Genomic DNA, 10,678 nt, shown 5'->3' with positions numbered 1-10,678 from the left:
GTGAGATGTTCATAATTCTCAGTAGCACCTTTTAGCTAGTCTCATGCTCCCTTATCCCCTATTTCTCTACCAGGCCAGCTTTCCATATGCTTTTGCTTTCTCAGAATCAGAGCCTGTGTGCGGACACATCTTGTCCCGGGAGCAGGGAAACAGTACAACCAAACCTCTCACTTTATCTAGTGACCAGCACATCCCACTCCTTCCTTTCACAATATGCCAATCAGTCTTCTTCAGTAGTCTTTCATCGTTTTAGCCCTGTCTCTTTGGTTAGACTGCAAGCTCTTTGGCTGAATGTTCAGGTCAGGTGTTTTTCACTCCTTTTAATTTCCCCTACATAGCCCTCAGCACTGGGGCATTTAGGTGTACAGTAAACACTTGTGGCTTATTTGCCACCCATAATTGTAAACAGGCATTGCCTGTACATATTGACTGCCATTTTCACTTTTTTTTTCTTTCATTAAATAAAGGCTTAGCTGTCATCACTTTGAGTTTGTCCTCCTCAGTTTTCCCTGAAGTTACCCTGAAAGGGGTTGGGGGGCGCTTTAAAATGCAGTGGATTGTGCTTAAGTTGAGCAGTGTATCCAGGGAGGGGACTAATTACAAGGTTTGAAAACCTCATCAGGTGGCTGGCTTCTGTAGCAGGACTAAAAGACTGCTCTCCTAAATTGAGAACAGCTGGGGCCGTGTACGAGCAAGTATAAAAGAGGTGGCAGTGGCGCCCTGTGTCCTAAAGAAATGTGTGCTCTCTGGAACCTGTGAAGCTGAAGCCAAAGGTAGTTATCCTCATCAGTGTCGTGGTGGGTGAGTCCCCTGAGCTGGTCCTCTGGAGGCCCGTTTCTATTGTTTGGTAGAAATTGTGGTGGCTGCATCAAAATGTCATTAGTTACTAATTTATCATGCCAATTGTAGTGAGGTATTTTTATCCTTCAAATAAATTCTACTTGTTACCTGTGTGAGAGACATAGCTAAAGCTTGGTGTATCTTTTCAGAGTTATTTTGAAGACTGCCAGCTTTTCTTGTATATGGCATGCATCTCTGAATATAAAAGGATAAACTGAGGCTGTGCCATTTTAAATATCTTGAATGTGGTGTTCTTGAATCTGTTCTTGAAAGCGAGCACTTAAAAAGACTTGTTTTTTAATTAGAAAATAGAAAATTGACTATTTTGACAAATGCAGAGAGTAACAATTATTCAATGCATATAAGCCACTTACCAGTTTTGTATTCTTTCTTTATGGCTCATAGAAAATACAGTCTTTGGAAGGATTGATGTGATCTCTGGTTAATTTCTAGCTTATTATGACTTCATGGTTAGCAACAAGTGATAGTGTCTGATGAAGTGTTTGCAATGTTGGGTCCTGATTTTTCTTTAAGGAAATTTAAAGGGAACTGATTGTTAAAATGTTCCTATTTCCTATTTCTACTGATACTAGCTCAAAAAGAGATGAGAATTCCAAGATAAAACAGTTCAGTATTTTGTAAATCAACTTGATCTCGGCAGCTTTAACTAGGTTCTGACATTATGTTTATAAAGCAAATGACTTTGGTATTTGTTTCCTTATTTTAAGAATTTTTTTTTTGGATGGTTGATAATTGGACAAGCATAGTTTCTGAACATAATTTTGTTTTTCTTTTAGGTGGGATAGTAACATCTTTTTGAGGGAAGAATTGGCTTCCTTTCTTGAAAGTGGTGAAGGTACAGCATATAGTTGCATGGAAGGAACGGTAATCAGATGGCTACCTTCTACCTTTTGTGTTAGGAAACAAAGTCCATTGTAAGAGTCCATGTTGATCTTGGAAATAGAAGGATTGAAAAAAGCTAAATTTCCACAAAGAACAAGAACTTGACCATCTCCTTTTTGATCTGAAGACTAGGGGACAATGGATATCATAGAGACAGCAAAACTTGAAGAACATTTGGAAAATCAACCCAGTGATCCTACAAACACTTACACAAGACCCACTGAACCTGTTGAAGAAGAAAACAAAAATGGCAATGGTAAACCCAAGAGCTTATCCAGTGGGCTGCGAAAAGGCACCAAAAAGTACCCGGACTATATCCAAATTGCTATGCCCACTGAATCAAGGAACAAATTTCCACTAGAGTGGTGGAAAACGGGCATTGCCTTCATATATGCGGTTTTCAACCTCGTCTTGACAACCGTCATGATCACAGTTGTACATGAGAGGGTCCCTCCCAAGGAGCTTAGCCCTCCACTCCCAGACAAGTTTTTTGATTACATTGATAGGGTGAAATGGGCATTTTCTGTATCAGAAATAAATGGGATTATATTAGTTGGATTATGGATCACCCAGTGGCTGTTTCTGAGATACAAGTAAGTAAATCTAATGTTTTGGGGATTTGCCATGGGTTTGTTTTTGAGTGAATAGATGAGTAATTGAGATCATCTTTCCTTTTTATTCCAATAAATTCAGTCTTACCCAAACATTTGATGAAAGAAAGCAGTAGAAAGCTCTACCACATTGAATAAATTCAGTCACTATTCAGTAAGTGTTTGTTGAGCAACTGTGTATGAAAGTGGCAGTGTACAGCAGTACTGTGGTGGGTGACTCAGAGTTGATGAATTTAAGGTGCAGTTCCTGACTTCCAGCTATGGTATTTGTATGATAAATCAAGAGGCTTGGAAAGGAATAACATTCACTTCCATCATGTTTGTTATTTCAGGCTCTTGACAAGTGGGAAAAGGAATAGGTTGAGAAACTTTTTTCTCCATTACTCATAATGTGATGTCTGTATTGGTCTAGAGTCAATAGCCTGCTTTAAGGTTTGCCTGGATTCAGTTCTCAAATTTTACATTTCTGTGGGGCTGGGTGTGTGGGTGTGGTTTTGGTTTTTTGTTTGCTTGCTATCTAGTTACAAGAGTTTAAGAAACTGAGTTTAGAACTGAATCCATGCGGTTTTGATTTTTAGATTTCTAAAGTAAACTTGCCCTCTGGTTTTCCTTGGACATCACAAAGGAGCTCATGGTTCACTGGGTTCAGCCTCCTCATTTTTGGAATAGTAGGAAATCAAGAAGAAATAAGTCAGGTACTTTTGCTTTGAAGACACTTAAGAATTGGACATAGCCCTGAAGTGGTTATTTCTGCTTCTCTATGTGAATTCTGACTCCTAGTCCATAAAAACAAAGGCTCCTTAATTCCTCCTTTCCTCTCATTCATCATTTAGACATTTGTTTTCTACTGGGATGGTAGTGATTAAATCACTAAAATATGATTTTGATCAAAACACTGACCATAATATGGAGTTTAAAAATGTAATATATGCTAACTTGTATACAATCTGAAGATTCCAGGTCACATAGGATTTCAGTATTAATGCCACAAGATCATTCTTAGAGAATTTTGGCTGTATTGTTTTTCAGTTGGTAACATTTTTCATTACTTGATCAATTATAGGACTCTCAATGTGGTATATCCACTCAGACCCTAACACTGTTACTGTTTTGTGATTAGAGGAATTCAAAGAGTTCCCCAAATGCAACTTTGCAGTCTTAAAACGTTATTCCACAAACTGCAGTCATTCCTAAGCATTTTCCTTAATATAACTCTTCATGTGTTTCCTTAATATGCTTAAGTAATAGACTTAACTATGAGTTGTCTTTTACTTAAAAAAGTAACCTGCTCCTTAAATTGTTAAAGGATGCTTTATGCTAAAAGCAAAAAATGTATTTATGAACTTCAGTGTTTTTCTTTTTAGTGTCTGGAAATTAACACAATGTAAGAGAGCCTGCTAAGGCTGCAGATAATTTGCTTTCTTCTTTATTTAGAGCAAGGTTTTATTGATATATGTGTGAAATGAGAAATTGTCCAGGATCTGGTAAGTATGTGGACTCCACCCTGAAGTATAGTTTTTCCCTCAATTTAGCTATATTTTCATCTAGATTCTTTTTGAATTTTCATTAGATAGTTATTGTTAACTGCCTGTACTTACCACCTTAGATTTCAACATATCCAAACACAGGGTCACATAGCCGGACCATACATTTTAATGATATCCACTGTTTCAGTTGCAATTCACACAAGTTTGCCTTTTTACATTTGAAGTAGAATTGGATCTTACATTTTAGTAACTAGTAGAATAATTTTTATAACCTGTTTTGAGCATCCCAGCTGAATGAGGAATGTTGCTTACTCTCTCTTTTAAAAGCACCTTTCAAAGCTATGGTAAAAAAATCATTAGCACTAGTTCATTTTCTAAATAAGGCTGTAGAGTACATCTTTCACCTTCTAAGTTTTCTGTTTTGAGTACAGCTGAACTCAGAATGCTGGGATGAATGTAATTGACTCATAATAATTTCTGCTTATTACTTCACCTTGTCTAACAGCATGGAGCACAATTCAAAACAGCACTCTGTTGGAACCTGAGGTTGGATCAAAGGCTGAATTGGTTTTCCCTTAACCGAGGGGAGAAACTCAGCACTGTTTATTACCTGCTCCTTTTTAGTACCAGGAAAGGCAGAACTAGAATAGCAAACCTTTAAAGAAATGCCTTAGGGATAAATAAATACTCTCATCTACCAGTCTAGGTAGTGTTCCCTTCTATTTTTTTTTCTTTTGACCCCAGAAACCTTGGAATACTCTTAAAATAGCTATTGGAAACAGACAGCTGAAATATATATTTACACATAATTCTTGAAATTAGAAGTTCCAGATGGTACCTGAGTTAGACTTTGATTCATGTCAGAACCACAATCTTAGGGAAAACTTAAAATATGTCACATTACCTGAAACTGCCTGTTTTTCCCGAAGTCTTTGATCACTACCAGTCTTGAAAGCTTGAGAGCTCTGAAAATGAGAGACCTCGAGTAATATGTTTTATGTACTAAGGAAATAACACCTAGCAAGTCTAGGGGCTTTATGTGGAGTCCCACTCTTCTCTTAATCCCCAGAGCCCAGAGCTTATAGACCTAACTATACAACAGAAAAGGAGCTGTCCTGTTCAGCTGGACTGAGGACATTCAGACCTGTGATGCCCATTCAGATACCCATGAGGCAATGGTACAATGGCAGAGCCCTTCCCCTTTGAAGACAGGATCCTCAGTCATCCACTGGGAAGCCTGGCTTAGGCTGAGGACTCAGGTCATGAAGCACAGGGGCTAATGTTAGTTAAGACAACTTTCTTCCCACAGAAATATAAAGTGAAAAATGACTTGTGGGATTTTTTTGTCCTTTTTTGATCAAGATTGAATAATCAGCTTACAATTCACTATTAAATGTAATTAATTGTATGAGAACACTTATGGACATTTTCAAGATAGAGTTTTTTGAAAATCTATTTAGCCACAGAGAGAATAGTTCATGCCTGTGTTGTCAAAATACCTTCAGATGGTCCTCAAATAAACCCTGCTTATACCGTGGGTTAAATGTGTTGTCACATTTCCCATGTGTCTAATGATGTAATGTCACCTTGACTCATTAGTTAATTCCTCTGTGATCGTAGCTTGCTTATTCCTTTCATATGTTCTCAAGAGAGGGTTTTAATGCGGTGAGTTGACTGAAAATACAGACAGGTTCATTGAATTCTCTGGTAAAGAGTGCCTTTGAGGAGAGGTGATTACGTAGACTCTTCGTCTACTTTAGTTCCCCCACTGCACACACACACATCCTTTGGAAGTCAAACCACCTAGATTTATTGCAGTAAGTGAATCTTCATTTTGAAAACTGTGGTGCAATCTCTCCATGGAACTGTAGGGATGGGCAACTCACAAGTAAGCCTTTAAACTCTGTGAAACTGTGGTTTGTTTGTTAATGCCATTCTGTACCGATTATTCTTTATCCTGTTAAACATTGTTTTATTTTTCATTAGGAATAAAAACAAACAGTAAACCTGTTTTTCCCCATCCCTATTTTTTCCTTTAGGTCAATAGTGGGACGCAGATTCTGTTTTATTATTGGAACTTTATACCTGTATCGCTGCATTACAATGTATGTTACTACTCTACCTGTGCCTGGAATGCATTTCCAGTGTGCTCCAAAGGTCAGTACTTCCAAACTACCACTTAGAAGAAACCAGGCAAACAGTCATTGATCACTTACCCTTTATTATACATTCTTCTAGACACTTTCCTATGTGTTAACTGAAATCTAGCATCTTTTCTGTCTTCTATTTAGATTTGAGAGGAAGAAATTGAAATGTATTTATAAAATATATTTTGTGCTAAAAAAAAATATTTTCTGCTAACTGAAAATTACCATTGGGGGTTTGACTCTACTTTGTTACCTTCTCATTTACTTATTCATTAATGCATTCATTCTGCAGGCATTAAGCTTATGTACCAGGGATTGTAGTAACCCAAACAATGTCCCTCTTCTGGAGCTTATATTCTATTAGGGATGACAAATTATAAACAAAGTCATAATTTGTCACATGATGATAAGTCAGGTGATTGTCATATGGAGAACAGCAGAGCTGAGTAAGGTGAAAGGGTGCTTGAGGGTTCTATTTGATGATATAGAGGTCTTTAATAACAAAGCATTTGGGCAGGAACCAAGACCAGGAAATGAGGCATGTGGATGGCATGAGAGCTCTAGCTAAAACACTGCTTATTCACAGTGAATAAAGGAAGAGTAGGGAGGCCGGTGTGTCAGAGTGGAGTTGTGAAGGGTCGGGGTGTGCAGACCACAGATCACATAGGGTCTCGCAGTGCGGTATAGGAACTTCAGCCTTAGCGGTAGCAGTGGAAATAATGAGAAGTTGTTCAGTTCGGGATATAGGATATGCTAATAACTTGGATATGGGTTTGAGAGAAAGGAGTCAAGGATGACTCCAAGGTTTTTAGCAGCTGGAAAGAGAGAGTGGCCTTTGAGTGAGACAGTGCGTGAGGATGTCTTCTGAAACCGTCCTAAGAAGGAATTACAGTTTATCCAGGAAGAGCGAGTTCTTGAGAGAGCTGTTAATCATCTCGGACTTCAGTGCACCCTGGTTTACAAAATGGAAAATTACAAATCATGTGCTTTCTGGACAAAGGAATGAAGTCTAACATCATATTTTACTGAACACTAAGCAGATGTCTGAGGTGAAAGAAAAATCGAGCTTCTCTGAAGACGTCCACAGTCTCCCTCACCAAATATAGGTGTGGCTGGAGAAGCTATACTTTTCCAAAGCCATCAAAGCAGAAAATGTCTGTAATTAAAACAGTGTACATATTGAATTTAAACACTGGCTGATTTTAGTGAAGCTAATTTAAGGCGTGGGAGAAGTTCAGAAGTGTAATAAACACTTCTAAGGGGCTATTGCAATGTGTTAAATGGAGAAATGGCCACAGAAAAGAAGGCAAACCCATCTTAGTAACGGATGAGGTTTGCAGGATGAATTGCTATGATTATAGAAAGAAAGTAAATTAAAGATTGTCCTCCGTGGAAGAGTTGCAATCTTCAGAAGCCACATCAGTGCTGTTGGATAGCCAAGCTACAAATAGTCACAGTGGAACCTCTGGTAACATCCTTACTAATCATCTCCCAGGTTCACTTGTTGGGACCCCTTCCTGAAGCATAAGCAAGCTATACATGCCTGAATCATGGTTCAGTAAAAGAAACACAAATCAGTTGGTTTGACTAGAGGTGAGGTGGTGTCATAGAACAGGCATCAGAGTTGTGTTCTGAATTTGGTTCGTCTGCTGGCTTTGGGTGCTGCTTAGATGTTTATGGTTACAAAGCTATTAGATAATCTACTTGTCTCCTGTGTTGCTGACTCTATAGAATGTCCTTCATGACTATAAGGAATATCAGAACTTTGTATATGGAAGCCACTCACTATGGAAAAGTGTCATATCTGTTATAGTAATTGATGCCTGTACAACTTGTAACTCACCAGACATGCTTACAAGAGCCATCATAGTGAAAGCTTTGCTTTCCTAGTTTTCCAGTTGCCTTCTCCTTTATGTATCCTATGGTTCACTTTTAATTTTTTGCTTAGAATTTGCTTTAATCTCCAATCCAAGTTTTGATTGACAGTCGGACAATCTGTGTTCTTCAAAGTGTGTTTAGATAAGTGTTGGCCCAGTTATTATAAAATGATTACATGAAATGATTTAGCTTTGCAAACCTATTTTTCCACATATAAGAATGTTTGGCTGGGAGAGCAACATTCCCCTTCCCTGAGAAAGCTTTCTAGGGCGAGCTATCCCTCACCTTGGCCACAGGTGGCCAAACACCTACTTTTTTTTTTTTTTTGAGACAGAGTTTTGCTCTTGTTGCCCAGGCTGGAGTGCAATGGTGCAATCTTGGCTCACCACAACCTCCACCTCCCAGGTTCAAGCAATTCTCCTGCCTCAGTGTCCCGAGTAGCTGGGATTACAGGCATGTGCCACCACACCTAGCTGGTTTTTGTTTTTGTTTTTGTTTTTTTAGTAGAGACAGGGTTTCTCCATGTTGATCAGGTTGATCTCGAACTCTCGACCTCAGATACTTACCTTCTTAATGGAAGAAACAATGTAGATGATAAGCTTTCCTATTTGGCAGCAGCCAAGTTGGTCTCTCCTGTACCTAATGTACCACCCATTGCACTCCAGCCTGGGTGAAGGAGCAAGACCCTGTCTCAAAAGGTCTTTCTGTATTTCTCTCCCGTGTATTCTATTACATGATTTTTTTTCTGAGCATTATTCTTTGATTTTCTCAATCAATTTGCTCTACACTCGTCTGATCTGAATCCCCCACCCAATCTAGCCCCTCAATAATTCAGTATTCCAATTTTCTGTGCCTACAGTTTTGACCAACTCCTTCCTGTATGATTAAATTGTAATGGAATACAAACCTCTCCAGCCCTTGGCCTAGCCCAGCATTGTTTCTCATGTCATCACAGTGGCTTTGTGGGGCTGCTGCACCTTGTCCAAAGGAGCTCTCCTAGCCTCCTGCCATAGAACACAGGCTATTTCTTTAGGGATGTTTTTCCTAATCAAAGCTACTCGTTTTTAAAGCTGCCAGTGCATCCCTAATCCATCATTTTCAAACCTATTTAAATTATTTAATGAGTTGCAACTCCTCTTCTTAATTGTAAATGTTTTGATCAGACATTAATACAGCTATATGTCTGTCCACTTTAGGCTGCCCACCTAATACAAGTTACCAATTCACTGTAGAGAATATTGGTAATGTGGTATGCAGCTGAATCAAATATTAACCATTCAAAACCCTCACTTCCCCCTGCAAAAAGGAAAGAAAGTAGCTTTGATCTGCTTTTTAGCACATAGTCGTGGTAAAGTCATTGGTTATTAATATTTTTAAAAGCTTTGCCCAAGGACACACCACCACCAAGACATATTATTAGTAACATATTGAATAATTTAAAACATGTCAATAAAACTTGCCAATAAATGAATAAAACCCAGTTTGAGGAGCTTCTCCTTGGATTCTTTTTGACTTTTTAGGTTAAAAAGAAAAAAAAAATCACAACCTGGTGTCCTTTCTAAGAGTCACACAATTAGACTGAAACATGATTTTAGCCACTTGTAGATTCCCTTCTTAATCTTCTTGTGTCGTTCAGCTTAATGGAGACTCTCAGGCAAAAGTACAACGGATTCTACGATTGATTTCTGGTGGTGGATTGTCCATAACTGGATCACATATCTTATGTGGAGACTTCCTCTTCAGCGGTCACACGGTTACGCTGACACTGACTTATTTGTTCATCAAAGAATGTAAGTAATAGCCCATTCCCACTGAACTGATAACTGTAGTGGGAGGGGTCCCTGGGCTCTGAAATTGATAGGAGCCCTTATTTTCTTGGGATTGATAAGCTGTGAAAGAGACAGGTGTGTGTGTGTGTATATATATATATATAAAATTTCAACTAGTCATATGTGATTTGAACCCTGAAGGCTTAAAACTTGGCCCTGGCTTCTCTCTAGCATTTAACATGCCTCTAAAACATCTCCCTTCTTGGTTAGTACTTCTTAAGGTATGAAAATCTATCTTAATATTAGAATTAATTGTTAATTTTATTGCAAAAAGGATTGGTACATTCTAAAGACAGTTGTAATGACCTTTGCATTATTTGTAGGACACTTCCATTCTAGCATTCCAAATAATTCAGTTAATGTGTTCCTCTTTTTAAAACATTTCCAAGTCCCACTTTATTCTAATTTCATCATTTTCCAGCATTTTCTATGCTTTCATAGGAGTCTTCATGGACCATTTTGCCAATACTGATTATTTTCTTCTCAAGAAGAAATGTGGTGGCAAAAAAATAAAAATCTTTCTATATTTATATGCTTAGTTCACATTATACAAAATCCTTGGGTTTTCTAGTAGGTTTTATGGCCAAAATCATGTCTATCATGTCTTGTTCTTTGTAGGGTTGTACTGTTTTAGCTGCCCAGTAGATCCCATTTTTATATATTTCCGAGGTTTTGTATATTTAGGCCTGTTACCTCAAAATCCTTTTGAAGTAATAATGCTTCTCCCTTCAGGTTTGCAAAGCTGGTCAGTATTACCCTTCATCTTTAGTTCCAAGTTACCTCATGCCAGTATTTTTTAGAGGTTTATCTTAATCCTTTTCTCTGGACATATTTAAAAGGAGGTCTTTCAGCAGAGAGCAGCAGAAGGCAGCTTCCCCTCCCCTGTCCTCCTTGCTCTTCCCTCCTCACTTGGCCCTTTGTTAATCCAAATAGGTTCATCCTAATTGAATGGTGGTGTGGAAGTCAAGGGTTATCTTCAGTGG

At 38.3% G+C, this 10,678-nt stretch overlaps 1 protein-coding gene across 13 annotated transcripts in view; it reads left to right on the top strand.

Annotated features, from left to right (window-relative positions):
• The window catches only part of SGMS2 (sphingomyelin synthase 2), a 90,793-nt gene that overhangs the window by 70,435 nt on the left and 9,680 nt on the right, over positions 1-10,678 (top strand). For 10 of the 13 annotated variants that reach the window (XM_050791017.1, XM_050791024.1, XM_050791015.1 and 7 more), the window contains 3 exons: positions 1,638-2,336; positions 5,881-5,998; positions 9,503-9,656. In XM_050791017.1, the coding sequence (XP_050646974.1) occupies positions 1,882-2,336; positions 5,881-5,998; positions 9,503-9,656 (727 nt within the window). In that variant the 5' untranslated portion in view covers positions 1,638-1,881. Of the gene's footprint in view, positions 1-7; positions 774-1,637; positions 2,337-2,932; positions 5,999-9,502; positions 9,657-10,678 lie in introns of those variants that run through there. The other 3 variants (XM_050791028.1, XM_050791026.1, XM_050791029.1) reach the window with 3 other exon arrangements.

This window comes from Macaca thibetana, chromosome 5 (genome assembly GCF_024542745.1).
Source record: "Macaca thibetana thibetana isolate TM-01 chromosome 5, ASM2454274v1, whole genome shotgun sequence".
Classification (NCBI taxonomy): Eukaryota; Metazoa; Chordata; class Mammalia; order Primates; family Cercopithecidae; genus Macaca; species Macaca thibetana.
Note: the sequence above shows the minus strand (reverse complement) of the source record. Positions and strands in the feature narration are given on the sequence as shown.